The sequence below is a fragment of the Mustela lutreola genome, chromosome 1, assembly GCF_030435805.1.
Source record: "Mustela lutreola isolate mMusLut2 chromosome 1, mMusLut2.pri, whole genome shotgun sequence".
NCBI lineage: Eukaryota > Metazoa > Chordata > Mammalia > Carnivora > Mustelidae > Mustela > Mustela lutreola.
The window spans coordinates 230,432,644-230,459,397 of record NC_081290.1 but is presented as its reverse complement, the minus strand read 5'-3'; the positions used below and the strand labels follow the sequence as shown (position 1 = coordinate 230,459,397).

The following is a 26,754-nucleotide window of genomic DNA, read 5'->3' as shown; positions in this document are numbered from 1 at the left end:
GTCATCCAGCTCCGGACTACGGATCCCGACGGACTCCGGGGGGCGCGTCACGCCGTCAGCTTCAGCCAATTGGCTTCGGACAAGTAGGAAGGAGGGAGACACAGAGGCAGACAAGATGGCCGCGGCGTCTGCACAGGGCGGGAGGAGTGGTGGTGGCGGAGGCAGTAGTGGGGCCGGCGGTGGTCCCAACTGCGGGACGGGCAGTGGCCGCAGCGGCTTGTTGGACAAGGTGAGGAGCCGGTTCTTGGGGACGGACGAGAACTTGGGAGGCCCGGGAGGCGGCCAGCCCACCTTCCCATCCCCGCCCCCCTTTTCTTCTGTGGCTTCTCAGCGGGTAGTCCTCATCTGGCCCACCCTCGGAACCCTACCGGCGCTTGTAGGCGGGTGTCTCCATACCTCGCACCCCAGATCTCCTCTTCAGGCCTTCTTTTTTCCTTGGTAGTGTGTATGGTCCTTAACGCTAGCCACCACACTTAGGATAATTTATCCCCAATTTCAATGCAGCCGACACTTCCTCGGAGGTGATTGGAGCCACAGTGAATGTGCCCATTTCACCCACGGGGAAAACAAGCCCAAGCCCGAAGGCATGAACGCAGCTATTCGAAGTCAGCAGTCCCCAAACTCTCCACCACGACCACCACAGTGGGTGCTGCTACAGATTCTAAGTGTTCCTTGACCTTTTGCTTATGGAAGTTTCTAGGCGTTTTATCACGAGAGTCCGAATACTAAGTTTACTGAGTATTTACTTACCTTACTGAGCTGACAGGAACCCTCTTAAGATTTCTTTATTTCTTTCTCCTTCTTCACCCCCCCCCCCATTTTACTTCTCTGCCTGCAACCAAGTGCAGTAAGTGACTCGGATTCTGAGCTTGCTGCCTGCTCTGGGTACCCTGTTTCCCTCTCTGCCCATTCATTTTTTTTTTTTTTTTAACTGTGACCCTAGTAACAGGGCAAAAAGGGGAACCGTGCTCCTCGGTTGGCCCTTCTTGTCCTTTGCAGAGGATCTTGGAAGAAACAGTTGCATGGAGATGTAGGTCCTAGTACTGGTTCTTCCTTTAATTAGCTGTGTGACCTTGAAATATGCTTGTTCTCCCTGTGTCTATGGGCTCTTCTGTGAATGAGGGGCTTAGCCTAAAGTACACTTAGTCCCTTCCAGTTCTCTCATTGTAGGGTTCTGGGCCAGTTTCATGAGAAATGTTAAGCATGGGACCATTAATATAGTAAGTAGGATTTTTTGCTGTAATGGAAAGCAGCTTTCAGACACCCTGTGCCTAACGCATGATAGGGTCTAAGAAACAAATATGTGATCATATTGAGGGGTTCAGATCCAGGTCTTTGTGCTTCTGTTTTCAGGTGTCACTGGTTTTGAATCATATGGTTCTCACACTCTAACCATTTTTAAGAGGAACGAGTTCTGGGGATTGGAATGGTTAAGTTGCTCCAAGACATGTGAGAGTTTTGGGAACTGATGTTTATTTTCATACAAAAACCCAGCCTTTCTGCTGGTGAGCATCTCACAGCCTTTGCTCATCCTGTCCCATTGGCTCTTCTCGCTGTTCTCTCCGTTTGGATCATTACCAGCAAACATTTATCGGGGGCATTTTTTACTGAAGAGTATATGGTATCATTACATTATTGAAAGAACTTGGATCTGAGGATCATAAGATGCAGGGTTTGCTACTTTCAAACTGTATGAAGACTGGCAAGTCAGTTAAGCTTACCTTCCATCTGAAATCGTATGGTTTTGGGGAGAACCAAATGGGGTTATATACAAGAATGATCTCTGTAACACATGTTGCATACACATGCGCAATGGCAGAGGAAAAAAGTCAATAATCCTACTGTCCGAAAGTACTCAGTATAGCTGACTAGGAAGAGGAACCCCAAATATTAAAAGTATTTGGTGTATTCAGATGTGTGCTTTTTACAAAAAGGAGAAAGAGAGTGATTCCTCAGAACTAATTGATAAGGAGGTGAGGGCCCAGGGGAAGACCTCACATCTGAGGGTGGACCTGGGACCTTATTTTGGGAGAGAAGGATGGTATACTAGCTGAGAATGTCCTTGAGCAGATGGTGCTTGATGTTTCAGGTAGTGAGTTGACTGGATTGCTCTGTAAGAGACCTGTAGTGACATGACAGTGGAATCAGATTGAAGAGGGCATGGATTGCTTGGAGTAGGAAGCTGTTGAGGCTATATGAAGTGGTTTTCAGAAAATTAGTTTGGAGAGCTAGAAATTAAAAGCTTTCGAATAAGACCTTATACCGTACTAGTGTGTAGCATTTATTATAAAAAAAAAAAAAGACAAGTTTGAATTCTAATATAGCTTGTTAAAATCCACATGGCCTTGGATAGGTTACATGATACTACTGAACTTAAATTTCCTTATGTAAATAATGTGGGTTCCTGTATGTATTGTGGACTTGTTGTAAACATTGTACAGTATCGGGTAAGCATTCTTTGCTATAAAAATAGAATGGCCAGGCCATGAGAACCCTAATTTGAGTAGCAGCAATAGATAAAAGGCCTTAAAAAAGAGCACTTGACAGAGTTAACCAAGAAGTGAGGGTCATAGAGGATAGAAAATAAGATCTTGTTAGGTTATTTTTCTCAGGAAATTTCATTTCAGCTTTACATAAAGTTGTTCCTCCTCTGAATTCTCTAGCATTTATTGCACGTGGGAATTAAGCTGTCACTTAATATGACATACTGTCTTATATTTTCCTACCAATTTGTATTTGTCCAGTTTCCCCTGAAAGGTCCTTATAGTTCTCTGAGACAAACAACACAGAATAAGTACTTGCTTCATTAAATTTAGCAGACAAAAAAACCCCTCAGATCTGCCTCCTCAGTCTTCAGAAATTGCCTTAGAGAATGATGCTTTTAATTGTCTGAAAACTGAAGGAAGGTACGGTGGAAGAGAAGATGGAGAAAATATTATTCTCAGGGGAGCAGGATCTGAATGAATAGAGAAGCTTTTTTGCTTTGCAGGACTGAGAGCCTGTTACCTTATAATCTCTTTAATTTTATTTGTCTTGATTTTTTGGAGGGTCTTTGTTTCCTGCAGCTGTAATTTCACTTGCCATAAGAAATGTAATAACAAGATGTAAATGTGCTTCACTGTGCTTCTAGCTTTCCCTAAGCAGATGTGAATTTCTGCTCCTGTGAAACTGACTTTGAGAACAAAGCAGTTCTAGTTTCCTGATCTTAAAAATAGGTATGCAAATGCAATCTTCCAACCTCCATCACAGAATAACTTAGATCATTGCAGTAAGTTATTCTGCCCAGAATACATCAAAGCATTTTCTTTTACCTAACAGGCTATAAAGAAAATTGCTTGCTTAATTGTTTTAGCTATTATAATTGACAGGTGGTATTAAACCATGCTTTCCAGAACTATATCCAAGTCTTTTTAACCTTGTACATGGATTTCTGTCCCCTGGCTGGATTAGTTTAGGCTACTAAAATTGTTTGGCTATGAAAATGCAGTGTTAAACTGTGTTTTTAGAAGCTGTATTCAGACCCTTTTAACTTCATACCTGTTTAACTTCATTTCTGTCTCCTGGCTGGACTGTCATCCTGATGGTAAAACAGGTTTTTTATTTTAATAGTTGAGGACACAGGCTCTGGAGCCAGCCTATCTGCTTGGCTTTGAATCCTGGCTGTGCCACTTAGCAGATATGTATTCTTAGACAATTTAATAAATTTTTTGTGTCTCGATTTCCTCATCTGTAAGTGGGATTATTTACCTTAAAATGTGTCTAGCACTATGAGTAGCACATAGTAAGCACTTAACAAAAAATATATGTAGCTACTACTAACTAGCCGGTTACTCTGGTCTTCAGCTTCCTTAGATACATATTTTTTCCTGACATCATTTAAAGATATCAGACTCTGTTGGGGTTTTAGTTAAAAATGCAGATTTCTGGACCTCATCCCAGACCTGAATCAAATTCTCTGGAGGTGGGACATGGACAGGTGTATGTTTTTACACATAGCTATTTATTTATTTCTTTCCTCTACATTTTGACAGTTACTTCCAGGTTGAGAATTATCTTAGATTACTTTTTAAATCCCTTCTGCTTCTAGTATATGTGCTGCCGAAGTGAGCACTCCCTTCTGGTTCTAATACAGTAAGAGTTTTTTGTTTATTTTTACTTGGTTTATAACTGTTCTGCTTAATCAATAGTGGTTTCTCTAAAATGTTTATAATGAGATTTTGAAATTGATCTGTTCCAGCCTCCTCATTTTATAGACATGACACAGTTGAAGAGGGGAAGACGAAGCAACTTGTTCAAGATGAGACATTGAGTTAGTTGCAGTTCCAGAACCTGGTTTCCCAGTTTTTAATCCAGTGCTCTTGCCTCTCATACTGGAGCAGGCCCTGTGCTAAATACTGCAGTAGTGGAAAGACCATCTGTTTTGAGGTTGGAAAACCTAGATTCAAGTCTTGGGTTTATCACCCATCAACCATGTGTCCTTAGACAAGTCATGTATCTCCTTTTGGCTTCTTCAGTGGTAATTTAGCTTGCCAGATTTCTGATATGATATGCCTGAACCCTTACCCACCCTTGACCAAAGATGAACAGTTTTATGGCATTGCTGTGGTTTGTGTGTGTGTACATGTTTAAGGAAACAAGGTGCTTGCTTTTAAACATTGTTTTGCAAACGAAACTTTAATAACATCTCAAAACTCATGTTTTGCTACATCAAAATTAAAAACTCTTATATCAAAGGACACTATTAAGAAAGTGAAAAGATAGTCCATAGACTGAGAAAATATTTGAAAACATATTTCTGATCAATGTCTAATTTCTAGACTATATAGAGAATCTTAACAACCATAATAAAAAGACTAACTAAAAAAAAAATTTTTTTTTTAAATAGGCTTTATGCTTAGCATAAAGCTCCCAGTGCAGGGGCTTGAATTCAGAACCCTAAGATCAAGACCTGAGTTGAGATCAAGAGTCAGATGCTTAATCGATTGAGTCACCCAGGTACCCCAAGACAAACTAATTTTTAAAAGAATAAAGGATTTGAATGACATTTTTCCATACGAAGATAAACAAATGACCAATAGACCCATGAAAAGATGATCAGCATCATTTGTCATTGGAAAAATGTAAATCAAAACCACAGTGAGATACCGCTGGGATGGCTATAATAATAATTTTAAAAAGAAAAGAGAAATAACCATTGTTGGTGAGGAAGTAGAGAAATAGAGATATTGGAACCCTCCTGCATTTCTGGTGGGAATGTAAAATGATGCAGCCCCCTTGGAAAAATAGTTTATTAGTTCCTCGGAAGGTTAAACATAAAATTACCATATGACTTAGTATATTTCACTCTTGGATATAAACACAAGAGAATTGAAAGTGTATGTCTATACATAAAAACTTGTACACAAATGATCATAGCAACATCATTCACAATAACCAAAAGGTAGAAGCAGCCCAGGTGCCCACAAAGTAAATTAGTGGTTGCTGGGGCAACCAGGGGGATTGGGAATGACTGCTTATGGTTATGGGGTTTGTTTTTAGGGTGATGAAAATATTCTAGAATTAATGGTGATGGTTTTACCACCTTGTGAGCATAATAAAAACCACTGAGTTACACATTTTTAAATGGTAAATTTTATGGTGTGTGAATTACATCTCAGTTTTAACTCATTCCTTTATGAGTTAAACATACTCCTTATGTTTATGGAGTAACCTCTAAAGTTTCAAACTATTATTACTATTTTCTTAACCAGTCATTCACAATTATGTAACAGTGATATCACAGATGTTAACAGTCCATCTGCCACATCTCTTTTTAGCTGTTTCCTGCTCCATTTCTCTGCTCTGATCTCTGTTTTGTCAAATTTCAGTAATAGTTTTTTGTATTACTTGAACTTTCAGTAGTATTTGACTCATTGATCACTTCTTTCTTGAATTTGTGTGTGTGTGTGTGTGTGTGTGTGTGTGTCTTCTAAGAAGATCATTTGCTTCTGGCTTTCTTCCTCCTTCATTGGCCTCTGCCTTTACTGTCACTATTTTGTTTTCTCACGACCTGTAAATACTGGTAAGCCCCTTTCCTCTATACTCATCCCTAGGAAATACCAGTGTCCTGGCTTAAATATCATCTGTAAATTGATGATTTCCATACTTGAACTTTCAACCTGGTTCTGTCCTTTGAACCTCAGACTTATATGTCCAACCACCTACTTGCCATGTCCACATGGATATCTAATAGTAGGTATATTAGACTTAAATAGCCAGAACCAGTCTACTTAACCTCGTTTCTCTGGTGTTGCCACTAATGTTCATGCTTATAATTAACACATGGTAATTATTAACCTCCAGCTTAACTCCAGTGATAAATGAAGCTGTTAATAAGCCACTAGTAAGTAATTTTCTTTGCAGTATTTCTTGGTCATTTTTATTAAAAAAATAGGTTGAGGGGAACCTGGGTGGCTCAGTTGGTTGGGTGACTTCCTTTAGCTCAGGTCATGATCCCGGAATCCCGGGATCGAGTCCTGCATCAGGCTCCCAACTCTGTGGGGAGTCTGCTTCTCCTGACCTTTTCTGCTCTCATGCTCTCTCTCACTCTCTCTCCCCCAATTAAATAAAATCTTTAAAAAAATAAAAAATAAATTTAAAAAAAGATTGAAAATGAAGTATGTTACCAAGAGATATAATCTCTTTTTGAGATATTGTGGTGTTTCTGAGTTGGGATCTAAATTTGGTGATAGTGTCCATTCTTAAGACAGATACTATTTTCTCTCCAGGTCGAACATTTTTTTCTTATTTTGAATGTGTGCATATGGCTTTAGGGATCCATATTTCCAACTCAAATAGTAATCTTACCTTTTGAGTCTAACATCAGTTTTTATTTTTTATTTTTTATTTTTTTATTTTATTTTTTTTTAAAAGATTTTATTTATTTGACAGAGAGAGATCACAAGTAGGCAGAGAGGCAGACAGAGAGAGGAGGAAGCAGGCTCCCTGCTGAGCAGAGAGCCTGATGTGGGACTCGATCCCAGCACCCTGAGATCATGACCTGAGCCGAAGGCAGCGGCTTAACCCACTGAGCCACCCAGGCGCCCCTAACATCAGTTTTTATATTCTTATTTTGGTTTAGAAAATTCTGAAATATCTCAAAACTACAGAGTTTAAACGTCTCAGACTCAGCATATACAAATGTGTATTTCTCCTTTGTGCATCTATGTGGCTTTTCTTGGAAAATGACATGATGGCTCAGCTGTCTAAGCCTGAATTTTTTTTTATCCCTTTGCTGCTGCTCTTATTCAGCCCGTGCATCTAAATCGGTCCCTATCCGATGTATTTCTCTCCATCATTACTCTCCTCTAGACCATCTACCAAGTTGCCACTAAAAATGACTTTAAAAAACAAAACATAAATTTGATTGTGTTGTTTTTCTGTCAGCTTAAAATATTCTCTATTGCTTGTCTCAGAATAAAGTCCAAGCCCCTTAACATAGTAAGATTATCTAGGATATATTCCTCTGTCAAGTGCCTCATCTCTTATTACTTTTCCTCTTTGCAGCTTATATCCCCTTTCTAAACTAGGAGAGACCTTTCAAAGAAGGGAGAGAGAAAGTGTGTTAGTTTTTCTTAGAGCTATACTTAAGGCTCTTTCTGAGTCAGAGCAGGGTCCCGGTGGCACTGCTCATCTCTTCAGTTTCAAATTGAATCTTTTGAGTCTTACTGCCCTTTGTCAGCAAAGAAACTTTATGAAGCAATTCATTGAAGTCTTTATCACTGCATAACTTCTGTTTTCACATTCATTAAAATAACAAAATAGGGGCGCCTGGATGGCTCAGTGGGTTAAGCCACTGCCTTCGGCTCAGGTCATGATCTCAGGGTCCTGGGATCGAGTCCCGCATCGGGCTCTCTGCACAGCAGGGAGCCTGCTTCCCTCTTTCTCTCTGGCTGCCTCTCCGTCTACTTGTGATTTCTCTCTGTCAAATTAATAAATAAAATCTTTAAAAAAAAGATAACAAAATAGAAGTGTTCATCCTGTTATTTCATACCCAGGGCAGTTTTGTATTACTGGACATGCCTTTAATGACCAAGTATTTTGTCCTTTTTGGCCGTTAAGGCCAGAAGATGCATGGGGAACAGGAAAAGCCTGTAATCTTCAAATCATTTAACTCAGAAAATGTCTTCCTGCACTATTTACATAAGCTCAAGACCTGGGTTGTGTTTAATATTCTTCCAAAGTCCTTAGAAGATAGAGTTCTTACTACCACATCTGCAGTGAAATGTCTTCGTAGAACTTACTATTCATATCTGCAGCAGAGACTTGTAACTGAAATGAGTCTTTAACTGAAATGAGTCTTTGTCATGTTCTGTCAAAGCTATCAAATGTGTATGTTCTATGAATTGGTCAGCCATCTTCTTTGGGATTGAGTTCAGAAATGAAGACAAGTTAAAAATAAATTTCTATCATTGAAGAAGGGACAGTTTTATGGTGAGCCCTGTATTTGTAACTTAGCCCTAAGTAATTTTGTTGCTTTCTCTAACTGGCTGTGTGACACTTAATATCCCTGAATGCTAGTTTTCTAATTTGAAAGACATTGGTTTCCAGATTGAGGATCTGCTTACAGCCTAGCAGTAATAGTGGCAGTTTAATAGTGAATGAGAATTGACCTGCAGAAGGGACAGCATCTTGAAATTTTAGATACATGACATAAAGAACTTCGTGTGAGTTCTTCCAGAAGGGAAAAAGCATTGAATGAAGGATCAGGAATCAGAATGGCTTTAGGAATCCCACAAACTGTTGAGACAATGGAATACAACTTTAAAATTTTTGAAGAGAACTTACTTCTCTTATTTAAGTGTGAGGGTAGAATAAAAAGACATTCTCAGATGTGCAGTCCCAAAATTTATTTCCCAAGTGCATTCTTCAAGGAACCTCCTAGAGGATGTGCTCACAAGATCAAGGGAATAGTAAACCAAGAAAAGAGTAAAACATGGCGTCTAAGAAAAGTAGGTCCAGCTCACGAGAAGGTAAAGGGAAATAGTAAATAGTTAATAGTAAAGGGAAATTCCAGGGTGACAACTGTATAGCAGGCCTGGAAAGCAGTCCACGCAGGTCAGAGCAGGTCAGGAGGCTCCAAGACCAATCTCTCTAAAAAGATGAAAATCACAGAATGCTGAATACTTTTGCACATATTAAGAGGAGATTAAACAATTAAACAATTGCAAGAGAATTCAATTAATTGCAATTAAACAATTGCAAGAGAATTCAAAACTATACTGGTGACAAATACATTGATTAAAAACAACCACCAAAACAACAGTAGCTTCAAGGAAAACAAAAGCTATCAGGAAAGAAAAAGTAATCCAAGTATACTACATGATTCATTTGTGAATAGCATTTATAATCACAATGTACCGTTTGAATAACGATCTAGCCAAAATTAAGCTATTATAGAAGACACAATCACCAGTGATCTGCTATGACTGTATTAAAAATGTGGTGGAGGAGGAACAGGAAAAATTAATGTGAGTGTGGCAGGGATGAAATGGATACATTTCCTTTTTTATGGTGAGAAGTCCATAGATTTAATGTCAAAAACTGAAAAATTAAGAAATAGCAATGTAAACATTTTTTAATAAAGATGAATATATTTTAAAAAATCAGAAGGAGATAAAAGTAGTGTCTCTTTTGGGGAATGGGATTGACAATAGCAGTGGTCTTAAAGTCAGTATCTGTGATTGTTAATTAGGCCCAGTATACACGTATCTGTAATATGCAGGCGGGAATGTGGGAAAGAGGAACTGTGTGAAGTTACAGCATCTGCTCTGTCTTAATTGGCAATATGCCTGTATCAGGGATCCCCAAGACTATGTTCAGTGATTCACTAGAAGGACTCAACAGGACTCAGTGTATAGTTGTACTCATGGACAAGGTTTATTTCAGCAAAGGAAAAAGATGCATAGGATGGAAGTCTGGAAGAAACCAAGTGCAAGATTCCAAGAGTCTTCTCCCAGTGGAGTCCCATAAGTTGTGCTTAATTCCTCTGGCAGCAGTGCTCTGACAGTACATGTGGAGTGTTGTCTGCCAAAGAAGCTCATTAGAAACCCAGTGCCCAGATTTTTTTACTGGGAGCTGGTTTAGTATGCACCTTCTGCCTAACCTGTGCCCAAATGCCAGACTCCTAGAGAGAAAAAAAAAACTGGTGTTTAGCATAAACCACTTTATTTATACAAACGGTTTAGATCACTTAGGGAAAGTTTTTTTTATCATCGTAGGAGACTGTTCACCAGCCTTTCTAACTCTCGGGAGGGATGGTAGTCTCATGCCTAAATTACCTCTTTTTTGCACAGAACCTTTCTTCGTAATTTATCCTGTGAGGTCCCACATGAAAGAAGCCAACCTTGGCTGTGCCTTTTTATTACTAAGGGAAAGCAATTTGCACTTATGGTTGAAGAAGTTAAGAGTGGGAGAAAAAAGTTTCTGAAATGCCCCAAATAGCAGTAGAGAGAAAATAGAAGAGTAGCATACATTTTAGTTGATGAGCAGTTTTAAGAATTACAGAAAGTAAATCAGAAAAATAAGTGCCTGATGTCCACCCTCCTGCTCTTTTCCAGAAGTCTCTATACTACAGCAGAGATGCTGTTTCCTCTAAAATAGGCTAAAGGTTTTTTCACGCACCCAAAATGGATTGCCTACTGGTTTGAAATTTTTATCAAATATGGTATTTGTTTACTTGATATAAAAAATTAAGAGTTGAGCATTATGATCTATAAAAGATAGGTTTATTAGAGTATTTGTAGTACCCTGTCACTTAAACTATGTTCATGTAATTTGCATTTGAGAACATTTTTACTGTATAAAATATTCACGTGTTTAAAAATTTAAAAGGCATTCTTTTTAATCAAATAAAATTGAAAGTGGTTTGAAGAAAATAAAAATCCAAAAAGCCATACATTGATAAGTCAGTCCCACCCATGTACCTGGACCATCTCAGGATACCTGGGTGCACCAGTTTGTTTAACCATTCCTCTGTAGTTGAGTATTTGAGTTACTTTTTTACTATTAAAAGCACTGCTGTTGTGAGTAGGCTTGTATATTAGTCAGTGTGCATGCAGATATGGAAAAATTCCCAGAAGTGGAATCCAAGGTGCTGAATTGTCTTCGTATGTGTTGTACCATTTTGAATTTCTACCAACAATATGTGAGACAATCACTTGATTCTGTACCTCTGTAGATGATGGAAATTGGAAAGGGATTTGTCCAAAGTCATATAACTGACTGGGGCTTGATTTTTAATTCAGAATATTCTTTCCAACAGACTACACTGGATTTGCTGTTTTCCTATGGTTAAGACACGCTGGTGAAATACAAAAGTTGTTAGCTGACATTTTGTTAGTGTCTGAAAGTTCATGGATGTAAATTGTCTTAAGTTTTGTGGTCATAGAATGAAAGGATGAACAAGTGGAGCTTTTTTCCTTGTTCCCACATTTGGGTAAAATGAGAATGGAATATGTGAGTTCACACTGTCGTCTCTGTAGCCTAGGTAAATGTTTGGTTTGGAGCTTGTAGATTTAACTTTCCGGCATGGATACTGGCAAAATCATATGAGTACCACCTGATTCTAGTGACTTAGTCTCCTTCAACTTCATTTTTAAGTGTTTGTCTTTTAGCTGTCTAGCATCAGAGGACAAGGAGTAAATGTACATATACTTGAAGATACTCTGTTAAGTAAAAATTCAACCAAGTAGTTTTTTTTTTAAAGATTTTATTTATTTATTTGACAGAGAAAGAGATCACAAGTAGGCAGAGAGGCAGGCAGAGAGAGGAGGAAGCAGGCCCCCCGCCGAGCAGAGAGCCCCATGCAGGGCTCGATCCCAGGACCCTGGGACCATGACCTGAGTTGAAGGCAGAAGGCTTTAACCCACTGAGCCACCCAGGTGCCCCAACTAAGTAGTTTTTAAAGATCTAATTGGCTTGGGGCGCCTGGGTGGCTCAGTGGTCCTGGGATCGAGCTCCGCATCGGGCTCTCTGCTCTGCGGGGAGCTTGCTTCCTCTGTCTCTCTGCCTGCCTCTCTGCCTACTTGTGATCTCTGTCAAATAAATAAATAAAATCTTAAAAAAAAAAAAAATCTAATTGGCTTTAATAATAGATTCCTGAATCGGGCAGCATCCCATCTAGCAGGTAGAGGGAAGCTCCAAAAGGCTACAGAAATGGAAAGATTTTTAAAGCTGGAGAGGGAGTGGAAAAAAGGAAATTATTAGTGAAGAAGCCATTGTTTTAAGGTGAAGGAGCCTATTGGTTTCCTAGTGCTGACCAGGAATTTCTTCTGTTGACTGGTTAAAAGGCATATTTCTTGGGGGTTAAAACTGCCCTTAGGTTAGGTACTAGGTCGTAGTTTACTGACGTGAGGTCTTAACCTAAGTGACACCATTTTGTGCCTGGGATGGGGGGGAAGCATTTAAACACTCTTAAGGAAGTAGTTCGTTTTACTTTCAGTAAGCTCCTATGCCTCTTGATTCACAACTTTTCTATTTTACAGTGGAAGATTGATGATAAACCTGTAAAAATTGACAAGTGGGATGGATCAGCTGTGAAGAATTCTTTGGATGATTCTGCCAAAAAGGTATTTTATTGAGGTTGGGAGTCTGTTAGCGTATATATAGCTTATGACATGTCTGCAAGATCTTTTTTTCTGAGACTTGGAATGGCTGTAGTTGTTAGTTTAAGGAATTGAGCCATAAAGCAGTTTCTGAAATCCTTACAGTCAGTAAATGTGAGGAACATGTGTTAAAATATTAGCTACCTCAAGCTTCTGTCAAATTTAATTTTTGAATTCCAGAAAGCTGGTAATAAATTGTTTTTTAAGGTTACTTGGCCTAGAGCTAAGAGGGTTGAGGGAATATAGGAAATTCATTCATGATTGGACATCTCTCTATTTAAAAAGGGAAGAGGGGAACCTGGGTGGCTCACTCTGTTAAACATCTGACTCTTCATTTTGGCTTAGGTTGTGATCTCAGGATTGTGAGATTGAGCCTCAGGTCAGGCTCTACACTGGGCATTGAGCCTACTTAAGATTCTCTCTTTCTCTCTGCCCCATCCCCTTTCTCTCTATATTTTATTTATTTATTTATTTATTTATTTATTTAAAATTTTAAAAATTTATTTTCAGCGTAACAGTATTCATTGTTTTTGCACCACACCCAGTGCTCCATGCAATCCGCGCCCTCTCCAATACCCACCACCTGGTTCCCCCAACCTCCCACCCCCACCCCTTCAAAACCCTTAGATTGTTTTTCAGAGTCCATAGTCTCTCATGGTTCACCTCCCCTTCCAATTTCCCTCAACTCCTTTCTCCTCTCCATCTCCCCTTGTCCTCCATGCTATTTGTTATGCTTCACAAATAAGTGAAACCATATGATAATAGACTCTCTCTGCTTGACATATTTCACTCAGCATAATCTCTTCTAGTCCCGTCCATGTTGCTACAAAAGTTGGGTATTCATCCTTTCTGATGGAGGCATAATACTCCATAGTGTATATGGACCACATCTTCCTTATCCATTCGTCCGTTGAAGGGCATCTTGGTTCTTTCCACAGTTTGGCGACTGTGGCCATTGCTGCTATAAACATTGGGGTACAGATGGCCCATCTTTTCACGACATCTGTATCTTTGGGGTAAATACCCAGTAGTGCAATTGCAGGGTCATAGGGAAGCTCAATTTTTAATTTCTTGAGGAATCTCCACACTGTTCTCCAAAGTGGCTGCACCAACTTGCATTCCCACCAACAGTGTAAGAGGGTTCCCCTTTCTCCACATCCCCTCCAACACATGTTTCCTGTCTTGCTAATTTTGGCCATTCTGACTTGTGTAAGGTGGTATCTCTATGTGGTTTTAATTTGAATCTCCCTGATGGCTAGTGATGATGAACTCCTCAAACTCAACACACACAAAACAGACAATCATATAAAAAAAATGGGCCGAAGATATGAACAGACACTTCTCCAATGAAGGCATACAAATGGCTCTCAGACACATGAAAAAAATGTTCATCATCAGTAGCCATCAGGGAGATTCAAATTAAAACCAAATTGATATAATTTATTTATTTTTAAAATTTTATTTATTTCACAGAAAGAGTGCACAAGCAGAGGGAGAGGGAGAAGCAGGGAGCCCGGGACATGATCCTAGGACCTGGGATCATGAACTGAGCCGAAGGCAGACACTTAACCACTGAGCCACTCAGGCGTCCCCCCTTCTCTCTTTAAAAGAAAAATGCAGGGGGAACTTTTAGCTTCCTCCCAGGGAAAAAGTTGAGGATTAAAAAAATGATGAGAAGTTGATGAACTTTTTCTCTGGGGTCACTGAGAATAGCTTGAGTCTTCTTTTGCTTGAAGTGGTAAAATCCTGATTGGAGAGAGCTGTTGGTAATTGTATGATAATACAACTTTTATCATGGAAGTTAAGAATAAAAGCACATACTAGGAAGGAAGAAGTCCTGTGAGCTTGATTCCTTGTTCTTTTTACTAGGTACTTCTGGAAAAGTACAAGTATGTGGAGAATTTTGGTCTGATTGACGGTCGCCTCACCATCTGTACCATCTCCTGTTTCTTTGCCATAGTGGCTTTGATTTGGGATTATATGCACCCCTTTCCAGAATCTAAGCCTGTTTTGGCTTTGTGTGTCATATCATATCCTTTATTTATGCTCAGGTTTGTTTTCTAGTGACTGTTTACTAAAATCTCTACTGATAATTCTCCCCACTCCCTACAAAAAAAAATAAACTTTGATTCTAGGGCCCGCTAGTGTTAGAATTTAACATTATGAGCTATGAGCCTCTGTAACTTTAGTTAGTGATTATCATTGATATTTGAGATTTAATGTGGTTATTTTATCTTTAATTCTGTTTAGTTATTGTAGAGATGATTATAATCCAAGTGTGAGTGCCTAAGAGCAAAACACCCATTATAGTGAGACCCAGTTCTCATTTCTAGCCTACCACATTCCCATTAGACCTACTGCTTCAAGAAACTCATTGCAGGATAGTAGGGAAGGATCAGATTTTGGAGATTCAGGGTTCCCTGAAGCTGAAGGGCTAGACTGAGAATTACTGAGTATGAGATAGAGGTGTGGTTTGTGTAGCATGGAATTAAATCCTATTCTGGAGCTCTGGGTTTGAAATCCAAGCTGTTTTTGTGATCTTATGATAATAACTTAACTTACTGGAGACTGAATGCTGCTCTGTTACAAATAGGGGCAATGCACATTCAGAATTAAAAATATTAAATGAGACATTTCATAATGTTTGGTTTTGTAATCTGTCAGATTCTTTCCTTTCCCCTCTCCTTTTACAATATTAGTAGAATCATGTTTGTTACCTATCCACCTTGATTATTTCTCAAAAAGCTAAATGCAAAGAACTTCTTACACTGTCACCGTAATTATAAAAATTCCACTTGTTCATAGTAACAGTTTTCTTGTGGTGCCTACCACCTCCTCCCTAAGTCAATCTGGACATACTGAATTTTTCTTTGTAACTTAAAATATATTGGATGTCTTTTCATGTTGGAATATATAGGGCTGCCTTATTAATATCCACACAGTATTTTTGAGTGTCTGCTATGTGCCAGCACTGTACTAATTTAAAACAAATCATTTTGGTAGGCAGTTTACTTTTCTTAACAATGCTGCCACTACCTGAAATATTTCTAAGAAATGTGCTTTGGGGATTTTTCTTCTATCAAGCCATTTAATAAAGCAGGTCCTGATTAAAAATGGTATTATCCAAATTGATCCCAAATCATAGCCCCAGAATTGGCACCTTCACTCCCTTTGGTAATCAGATAAATCATCCCAGTATGAATTTTTTCACCATTAAGGCAGTTCCAAAGACTATGCTGTAGGTTTTAGAGGCAGTTACCAAAGGAGTTCCAAAAAGTTTAAACTGTGAGGGCAACATTATTACAAATATATGGCTTCTAAGAGAACTACCATGATGAAACTTCATTTGTTTGGTGTTTAAAGCAAAACATGCATGATCTTGCTATTTTTATAATCATCTTAGTTTTACATATAATGGTAATGACTCTTCTGTGCTAGACACTAAAGATACACACACACACTTAAGGATGAAAAATGAAATAGCTAAATTTTCATGTTTTTATAGCAAGATGAAACTGTCTTCTCCAGGATTATCATTATGTAAGTTTTCATAGCCCTTGTCAGTTTGTGTTATTTCTTTTGTGTGTGTATGTGTTTTCTCCTTAACTTTATCTGAACCTATTTTGTGATGATGGGGATCCTGACGATTTATACCTCATATAAGGAGAAGAGCATCTTTCTTGTGGCCCACAGGAAAGATCCTACAGGAATGGATCCTGATGATATTTGGCAACTGTCCTCCAGTCTCAAGAGGTATGACTATCTTCATAGATCCTTAAATCCTACTGTTGGATTTTCTTTCAGAGTCGAGTCATTTTCAGCAACAGACAATTTTATGCTTACTCCATGCAGATCATAGTGCCAGTCATGTCAAACTAACTAAGGGGTATGAATGGTCCAGAATGTTTTTCCTAGCATTATACTTCTGAGATTGTATTATCACGGAAGTGCCCTCAAGATAAACTGTGGGAGAAAGAACTTTGGTGGAACGAAGAAGAATAGGTCTCTTTCCCTCTGGCCAATAAACGGACCCAATTAGAATACAGAACTATGAAGGCCAAAGTTGTGAAGTGAGTTGTCATTGAAGAACCCTATTGCTTCTATGTCTTCTGTGATCTTGACTGCAGTCTCTGCAATCAGGAATATTTGCAGCAATGCACTTGGCAACTCAGAGGAGCACATTTCAGTGTTTCTGACCAGCTGTGAGTATAACTTCATGCAGGTGACACCTGAGGTCTTTTTAGGTATCCAGAGCTGGGTTTATCTTTCAGCTTATCTCTAGCTGTATGACTTCCTGTATATCATGGAAACTGTTTGAGCTTCAGTCAAAACTGGGTCAAGAATGACTCCGAGGGTTTTTGGGAAGATGCCAGCTTTTATATATACCAAGTGTAAAAATAGCAAATGTCTGTGGAGCATTAACCATATACTGGGTATTATGCCAAGTGCATTATCTCGTTCAACATTAGAACACCCCATTTTGTAGATAAGAACACAGACCCAAAAGGTTTACTTAATTCTTCCAGGGTCCTAGACCCCAAAAGGGAAATCTAGTAGGTGTCCCAGCCCACATCTGAGTTCAGACGTCATACTCTTCATTCCTATCCTGAAAACACATGGGATAGGTCCTAGCACATAGTAGGCTCTTAAATTATAAGTATAGTTAATGCATATACAAAGGTAAGCATAGCATCAACACCAAAGAACTTCTCTCATTACCAGCTTGTGGAGATGCCTTTGAGGAGGAGCAAAATGTCCTTCCAGCTGAGTTCTGGCAGGGCTCCCACCTGCCTTTTGACCTCAGAGGTCATAAATCTATACCTTGTGCCAGGCTCCTAAAAATAGAGTTGCAGAATTCTAGACCCTAGCAACATCTTGATTTCTTTATTTTCATTCATACATTCCATTTCATTCATATGTGCATTCAAACACACAGTGTATTTTTTAAAAGATTTTTATTTATTCATTTGAGAGAGAGCATGAGCTGGGAGAAGAGGCAGAGGAAGAGGGAAAAGCAACTCCCCACTGAGCATGGAGCCCAACATGGGCTTAATCCCAGGACCCTGGGATTGCAAACTGAGCCAAAGGCAAACATTCAACCGGCTGAGCCACTGAGGCACCCTTACACAGTGTATTATTTTTTAACAGCCTTATTGAGATACAAGTCACATACTATACATACACTTAAAGTATACAGGTCAGTAATCTAGTGTGTTTACAGATAATGCAGACATCACAACAGCCAACATAGAAGATTTTCATCATCTCAAAAAGAAACCTTGTATTCTTTAGCTATCTTCTCCCTATCCATGGTCTCCCACCCCATTCCTTTAGTCTTAAAGTCGCCATTGTTCTGCTTTCCATCTCTATAGATTCTCTGTTCTGGACATTTCATGTGAGTGGAATCCTGGACTATATGGTCTTTTGTGATTGGCTTCCTTGGCTTAACATAATGTTTCCAAGTTTCATTCACGTTATGGCATGTATCAGTATTTATGCCAAATATTCCATTACATGGCTATACCACATTTTGTTTAGCCATTTATTAGTTGATGGACATTTGAGTCATTTCCACTTTTGGCTATTGTGAATAATGTTGCTATAAATAATCACATACAAGTTTTTGTGTGGACATATGTTTTCATTTCTCAGGTAATGTCCTAGGAGAAGAATTGGGGGTCATATGGTAACCCCCTTGGTTTTTTCCTTAGATTTATTTATTTGAGAAAGGGAGAGAGCATGCATGCACACAAGCAGGGGGAGAGGGGCAGGGACAGAGGGAGAGGGAGAGAGAATGTCAGACAGACTCTGAGCCAAGTGTAGAGCCTGACACAGGGTTCTGTCTCACGACCCTGAGATCATGATCGATCTGAGCCCAGATCAAGAGTTGGCTGCTTAACTGACTCAGCCATCTCAGCGTCGCATATGGTAACTCTTTTTAATTGTTTCAGGAATTGCCAGACTGTTTTCCAAAACAGCTGCACCATTTTCAGTCCCCTAGCAGTGTACAAGGATTCTGATTTTTCCTCATTCTTGCTGATTTTTTACCAGCTGCCATGTTGTTATTTCCTGTAGTGAGGAAATATGCCACCCCTGTTCCTTCTCATTGCAGTTAAATACGGGTTCACTTCCCTTTCCTTGAAGATAGCTCCTGGCTCATTTGGCACTCTCTCTAGCAGAGCTCCTTTTGGAAGTCTTGGTGACTTTATTATCCAAATAGATGATGAGTTCCAGTTCTCTGGCTTCTCTTCTGATCGTTTTGTTTTCTACGATGTCTTTAACACTTATTTCCTGGACATATCCTAGACTTGGCTGATAACTAATTACCTTCAATAATTTCAGTTTTGAGTATCCCGCTTTCTGATTCCTCTTTTTCTGGTTCTCTTGTCCCATTGGTTCTTCAGCCCCAGTGCCATCCTTGATTCATTGAGAGTCCCAACTTTTTCATTGTCCCTTTTCTCCTTCATTGTCTCAGTTCTCCCTTACCCAATTTATATTCCATGACATTTCTGTAGTTTAGTTACTCTCACTGTCCTAGAGCATCTTTGATACCTTCTCCTCTGTCCTCAAACCTACCCTCCTCTCCCGTCTTTACTCTCAGCCTCTTTTTGTTGCTGAGATCGAAGCAGTCAGAAATCTCCCGTCATTACCTGCTTGCAGTGCTCTTCAGAGTCTGTTTCTTCCTGAATTTCTGTCTGCTGCCTTTTGTCGATTTGTCTACTAGATTCTCTCTCTTCTCATTTACTTGATGTTTGCCTTTCTGCTGGATCATTCCTTGCGGCATGCAAACATGCTGTCATTTCTCCCAACTAAAGAAAATCCGTTTTGTTCCTCTTTTTCTCCTCAGATGGTCTTCTTTCTTTCTTTTTTTTAAAGATTTTATTTATTTGACAGATCACAAGTAGGCAGAGAGGCAGGAGAGAGAGGAGGAAGCAGGCTCCCCACTGAGCAGAGATCCCGATGCGGGGCTCGATCCCAGGACCCTGGGATCATGACCTGAGCCGAAGGCAGAGGCTTTAACCCACTGAGCCACCCAGGCGCCCCGGATGGTCTTATTTCTCTATCCCTTTTTTCTCCTGTCACTATCTCTTGGATTTGCTTATCTTTATTTCTCTTTTCTCATCTTATTCAACAAGCATTTGATAGTGGATTACTTTCTCCTTGTTATACTTGTCTTTTTTTTAAACTAGGTTTCTAGGATACCATAATCTTCTAATTTTCTTTTTAATGTCTGCTTTTTAGTCTTCTTTGTGACGCCTCTAAATTTGAAATGCCACTAGTGCTTGTTACTAGTGCCTCTTCTCTATTACACTCGCTAGGTGTAATCTTATCTAGAATTTCAAGAATTTCAAGACTTTAAAATACCATCTATATGATGAAGATCTCTGAATTTGTATTTTCATCCTAGACCTCTGTCCTCAACTCCCAGCTACATTCCAGTTTCCTGTTTGATGTCGGATCCTAATAAGCATTTCAAAATCCACACACTCAAAAATCTAACTCTGCTATCCCTCATCCAAACCTGCATTCCCCCCAGGTTTCCCCATCTCAATAAATGGTACTTCCATCCTTCTAGTTACTCAGGCCAGAACTCAGTCATTTTGACTGCTCTCTCTCTCTCAGTCTTTCCAGTAGTCTTTCAGCAAATCCCATCAGCTCTGCTTTCTAAATGTATCAGTCTGACCACTTCCATTTCTTCTGCTACCTCATCTCTCAATTAGGTTACTATAACAATGTCTTCATGGACCTCCACAGCTGCTCTCTCTGCTCATAGTCTATTTACTTTTTAGAATGGAAGGCATATCCTCTGCTCCAAACCATGTCACTCAGAAAAATCTAAATCCTAAGCCTGTCTTAGAAGTCCATACTCATCTTTTCCTCTGCAACCCCCACACATAGTGCACATACCTTCCTTATCTCCGTGGCTTCCTCCTCTCTAATTTCATTCTGTTCTTTAGACGTTCCAAGCATGTTCTTGCCCTAGGCCATTGCATTTGCTGTGAACTCTACTTGGATTATTCTTTTTTCAGATAGCTTGTTCTTCTCTGCTTTAGGGCTCTGCTCAAATAACTGCTTAGTGAAGCCTTTCCTGCCTACTATATTTAAAATATCATATTTTTTATTTTATTGCTGATTCTTCATATACACTAAAGTAAAAGTCCCAAAAGGCAGAGTCTTGCCTCTTTGTTCACTGCTGTATAGCCTTAGCATATGAAACTACCTGACATGTAAAGTTAGGACTGAATGAATATATAATTATTCTATAATATATTGTTAGATTTTTCTGAGAATATTTTAGATGTAATTATATGTTGTGTAATTGTATAGTGAGTTGTGTACTACATAATATAAAATAAATACTAACTAAAGTGCATCAGATCACAACTCATCAGATCATGTCCTACCATCAAAGCCATGGAACGGCCAGTGGAACTTGGCCTAAAAGTTCTGAGATTACTGTAAAATCAATTAATAGCTGCTGGCTGGAGTTTGAGAAAAATTTTGAGGTGTTGAAAATAGTTTAAGGACTTCCACTCATAGCTTTCCAGGTTGGGAATAACTGGCTAGATAACAGTTTTGTTGTTGTTGTTGTTTTTTAGTATGGTTCACACAATGTTACAGTAATTTCAGTTGTACAACATAGTGATTTAGCAGCTCTGTAGTTAGCTCACCGTTAGTGTAGCTACTGTCTACACTATGCAATGTAGTGCTGTTACAGTACAGTGACTATACTCCCCATGCAGTGCTTTTTATCACTTTTTATCACTGAGTGACTTACTCATTCCATACCTGGAAGCCTGTATCTCCCACTCCCCTTTACCCACTTTGCCCGTCTCCCCAGCCACCCTCCCTCAGGCAACAGTCAGTTTGTTCTATGTATTTACAGGTCTGATTCTGCTTTTTGTTTGTTAATTCCTTTTTTTTTTTGATTCCACATATAAGTGAAATGATGTTATATTTCTCTTTCTCTGGCTTATTTAATTTAGCATAATACTTTCTAGGTCCATCCATGTTCTCTGTCACAAATGACAAGATCTTGTCCTTTGGGACTGTGTAATATTCCATTGTGTATATACACCACACCTTCTTTATGCATTTATTGATGGACACAGTATCTGAGTTGACACTGCTTCCATATCTTGGCTGTTGTAAATAATGCTGCAGTAAATACAGGGGTGTATGTATCTTCAAATTAGTGTTTTCATTTTCTTTGGGTAAATACCAAGTAGTGGAATTATTAGATCATATGGTATTTCTATTTTTAATTTTTTGAGGACCGTCCATATTGTTTTCCATTATAATTAGCTGCACCAATTTACATTCCTACCAACAATCCAAAGTGTTCTTTTGCTCCACATCCTTACCAACACCTTTTATTTCTTAGACAATAATTTATTGAGCTATGATTTTTTGAGCGCTGGTTAATAATAGGCACTGTTTTAACATTGACGGTGATACTGAAAACTGGGTGGTAGTTTTCCTGTTTTAAACATGCAGAAACAGAGGCTTCAGCAGTTGCTTTCTCTAAAGGTAGTAACAGCTTGACAGTCCACTGAATGTGCCCTAATTAAATGGAGACAGAAACAAACAGGTCACAGTCAGGGGGAGGAACGTCATCCTGCCAGAGGTTGATTTTTATAAACCCTTTTGAATGTGTGGAGATAGCGAAGGCCTTGAAAATACCTTAAGGTATAGGTAAGGAATCTCGGGAATTCATGTAGTAAAAGATATTTCCGGCCTGAAATATGGGTAGAACCTGAAACTCAATTGATTACAGGGAACATGGACTGAGCATCCTGGAATTGGTGAACATCTCTGGAAAACAAAGGTTCTTCATTTTTTCATAAGATTTGGTGCCAAGTGCCACGCTAGGAATAGAAAAATAAATAAGACGGAATTCTTATCCTTAAGAATCTCTGAATTTAATGAAGAACACAGATGCTTAAACATCTTCCAGTAGATAATTTGATTGACAGCATGGAAGCCTAGCATTAGACCTGGCATATGCTAGGTGTTCAGTATCTGAGTTGACAGTTGATGGTATGGTGACAATTGATGGTGTATGACAAAGGAGAGACATCTGACCCATTTTTGGAAAGGTATCCCAGAAAAGTTTATGCCTTAATATTAACAAATGGGAACTAGTCAGGTGAGATTAGAGAGAAGTGTCTACTAGGAAGACCCTTCTAGCATAACAAGTTTAAGGTTCAGAGGTAGGAGGTGGGCCATATAATTTAACGGTCTATGACAAGGTAAAGGAGGTACACAGTAAGTAAGGCAGACATGGCAATACCTATGAATCAGAACTCATGTCTTTTTTTTTTTAAGATTTTACTTACTTATTTGACAGAGATCACAAGTAGGCAGAGAGGCAGGTGGGGGGGGGGGGCAGGAAGCAGGCTCTCTCCTGAGCACAATGTGGGGCTCGATCCTAGGGTTCTAGGCTGAAGCTGAGCTGAAGACAGGCTTTAACCCACTGAGCCACCCAGGTGCCCCCAGAACTAATATCTTGAAGGCAATTAGGAACCCTGGATTTTTTTTTTTTTTTAAAGGATCAATCTGCATGTTACCTCTATCACCAGTAGCCACCTCAGCTCTGTTCTTCAAAAACACTTGATGCTCTAGTGTTACTTGTTGAATCTCTATGTTTGGTTTTTGATTTATTATCTTTGCTTAGGTTCGATGACAAATACACTTTGAAGTTGACCTTTATCAGTGGAAGAACAAAGCAGCAGCGAGAGGCCGAGTTCACCAAGTCCATTGCTAAGTTTTTTGACCACAGTGGGACACTGGTCATGGATGCATACGAGCCGGAAATATCCAGGCTTCATGACAGCCTTGCAACAGAAAGAAAAATAAAATAGCCAGGTCTAAAAGCAACCATCTTTGCTGGATCATGCTGAATTTCATGGTGAGGGAGAAGGAAACAGAACTTAAAATGGATAAAGTAAGATATGTTTAAAATGTCCCTATTTTGTCCTGAAATTTTAGTCCATTCCGGATAAATGGGATTTTCTAGTCCAGATATGAGAAGTTGTAGCTCTGATATCTGCCTTTAGCCTTGGTCTGCTAATTGCATTGTTTTGATTTGCTTTTCTGGAAAAGCACTTTTGCTAGCAGCCATACAGACTTTGTCCTTCATACCTAGTAGTCCTTTATATTGTATAGCTTTGTGCCATGCAGCATTTAAAGACTCAGTTTTTAAAATTGTTAACCTGTTGCTGACTTTATTGTGTTAATTCCTATTTCAACAGCTATTTCCCATAATTCAGGATACAACTTCTTGTGTATGACAGTTTTCCTTCACACACCATTTTTGTGGGTGTGTATATATCTGACTTGGGGGGAATTGGGAAAAAAACACAGCTTTTTAATTTGTTTAAAACAGACCTTCTGTTACATTTTGTGCTCTTAACCAATTAAAGAAGCCAATGGCATTTTTAATTTTATATCGTCTATGTTTTCCACTAGTATATCCCTGTTGATTTGTTTGTGCCCTTTATTAACTGCCATTTTCTAAAATTTTTTTCAATAAAAGGAAAGAAGATGTGAAAAAATGGAGTCATAGTCTTGATGGAAGAAACAGAGCAGCAAGTGTTAACAGTCTTACTATGATAGGTTTCTTTTGTTTTTAAGGCTGTTTTACTGGTCAGAAACCTGTGCATACCTATAGGTGAGGAACCGCTAGCTTTCCAGGGATAATAATTATGACACTCAGTACTTGGTGCCAGCCAGTGTGCCGAGTGCTTGATGTGTTTGTGGTATTTTAACTCACTGATGCTCATAACAGCCCAAGAAGCAGGTGCTGTTATTATCCCCATTTTATAGATGAGGAAAGTGAGGCACAAAAGTTGAATAATTTGTCACACAGCTGGTGTTGGAATTTGGATTTAACCTTGGTTTGTCTGGCTCCAGATTGTGAGTTGGTATCTTTTTTAGTACTTTCCCACTGTAGCAGAGGAGGACTGGGCACTTGCCTAAATCCTCTAATCTTCGGAAATATTGGCCCTCTAGCTTACAGAAGTACAATTCCAGCTGAGCCCAGTACCTAAAACTATATTCAGTTTATAAGAAATAAATGCTTATCACATTTTCCTGTGGGAATGTTGCCCTATCTAGTACCACACAGTGGGGGATTATGAAACATCTCTGGATGGGGAGTTGAAGCCTTGGAGTCCATTTACTCTTTACTCTTAAAAACCTTGGGTAAGTCACGTAATTCTTTGAGCTCCTAGTTTCCTTTTTTTTAAAGGTGATAATCCTGTTCTGTCAGCTGCTTGGAGCTTTCGAAAGTATATAGTTGGATAATCATATTTTTATAATGAAGGAGTTACTGTTAGGCAGGGGAGTCCCAGGGCTTGTGGGTGTAGGGACTAACCCTCTCCATGATTCTTTTGAGTTCTGTCATACCAGGTGTTCCTTTTTCTTTACATCACAAACACAAGTCTGTTTTTTGGTTTTGGTTTTGTTTACAAAAACTCAGGTATGTTGAAATATGTCTTGTAGTTTTTGTTTTTTCTTGCTCCTTTCCACCATCTGTAATTTGTATTTTAAACTTAATGTTTCTATCTTTTGTGTGTGTTTGTGTGAGATTTTATTATTTGAGAGGGAGAGAGTGAGTGAGTGAGAACACAAGAGCAGGAGGAAGGAGAAGTAGCTCCCTACCGACCAGGAACTCCAGTGTAGGACTCAATTCCAGGACCCTGAGCTGAAGGCATAGCTGAGCCACCCAGGTGCCCCTAACTTAATATTCTTAGGTACTTTCCCTGTCAGTGTATATATAGCAAACTCATTTTTAATAGCTGCATAATATACCATATCAGTATAAACGTTTTAAATTTAACTATTTCCCTATTGAAAGATAACATTTACTTTCTAGTTTTTCACTATCCCAAGGGAGGTGTGGCTTTGGGAGAGAGAGGGGAAAAAAATAGCTCCTCAGGGTGACAGACACAAGAAACCTGGGTTGTTTCCATCTTTATTCTAGAGACCTCTGGTAAATCTTATTCCTTCTCAGGAATGTGTCTGAACATGTCAAGAGGTTTTAGATCATGTATGTTTTGAGATGATTAAAGCTCTTTACCTCCCAGAAATGCCCACATGGAAAATACTTCTTAGGAGCATAAAGATAAGAGTGCTGTAATCCCTTTAGTCTGCCCATAAACTCTGCTTCGAGATTTCCTAGGCTGCATGGATCTCTTAAGGTTTTTCCCTGACTCCAGAAACCATTTGAGGCAATATGATATTCTAAATAAAGAATTGGGTTAGCAGCCCAGCCATGTGTTGCACTTGGTCACCCACCTCACTGCCACGTTTGTGGTATTTTAGGACTCCTTTCACTTGAGCAGGCTCAAGCCTCAGCATCGGTTTGTGGGCTTGTGGGTTTGTGGAGCTGCAGAGCACCGCTGCTGGGTCTCAGCACCTCCATTGGTCAGTGGTCATTCCAGCCCCATTTAGTGCCCCGGGGCTGCTCCTTTCCCTCTGTTAGGTCTGCAGCACCCCTCCACTAGCACACCCTGACATCCAGCACATTCTCCTCCTGGCTCTCAGCTCTTCACACCTGCCTAGAATGGATTTGGGTCTTCCAAAATAGTTAAGACTAAGAGGAAACTGGGAAAAGATGTCTAATGTTCACTATTTGCAAATTTCAGTTGCTAATGTGTATTGATGTTTGGTGCTTTTATATATTTTTAGAAACTGTCTTTTTGCTTCAAAACAGCCTAAGGGAATGGCCGAAAATGCAAAGTTCCTTTGAACACACACCAGTTTTATTTTTCTCTGGGCCTAGGTTCCTCCTTCATTGAGAACCCTCTCTCTGTTTACTTCTCGTCCACCCCTGGCTAGACACCCCTCTCCCTACCCCAAACTTTGTCTCCCCGATGGAAATCATCTGAGAAAACTGCTAAATCACAATATATTTTCTAGAATGTATCGGTGTCCCCACTGGAAGCCTCTTATTTAGTAGAATATTCTTTTTTTTTTTTTTAAGGATTTATTTATTTAATACACAGAGAAAGATCACAAGTAGGCAGAGAGGCAGGCAGAGACAGAGGAGGAAGCAGGCTCCCTGCTGAGCAAAGATCCTGACTCAGGACTCAATCCCAGGACC

General features: G+C 39.3%; 1 protein-coding gene across 1 annotated transcript; it reads left to right on the top strand.

Annotated features, from left to right (window-relative positions):
* Positions 1-71: 71 nt before the first annotated feature.
* Positions 72-24,094, top strand: SPCS2 (signal peptidase complex subunit 2). Its single transcript, XM_059132493.1, has 5 exons — positions 72-229; positions 12,525-12,608; positions 14,514-14,674; positions 16,263-16,397; positions 23,323-24,094. The coding sequence occupies exons 1-5, from the start codon at positions 116-118 to the stop codon at positions 23,507-23,509; spliced, it is 681 nt and encodes a 226-aa protein (XP_058988476.1). The 5' UTR covers positions 72-115; the 3' UTR covers positions 23,510-24,094.
* The last annotated feature ends 2,660 nt before the right edge of the window (positions 24,095-26,754 follow it).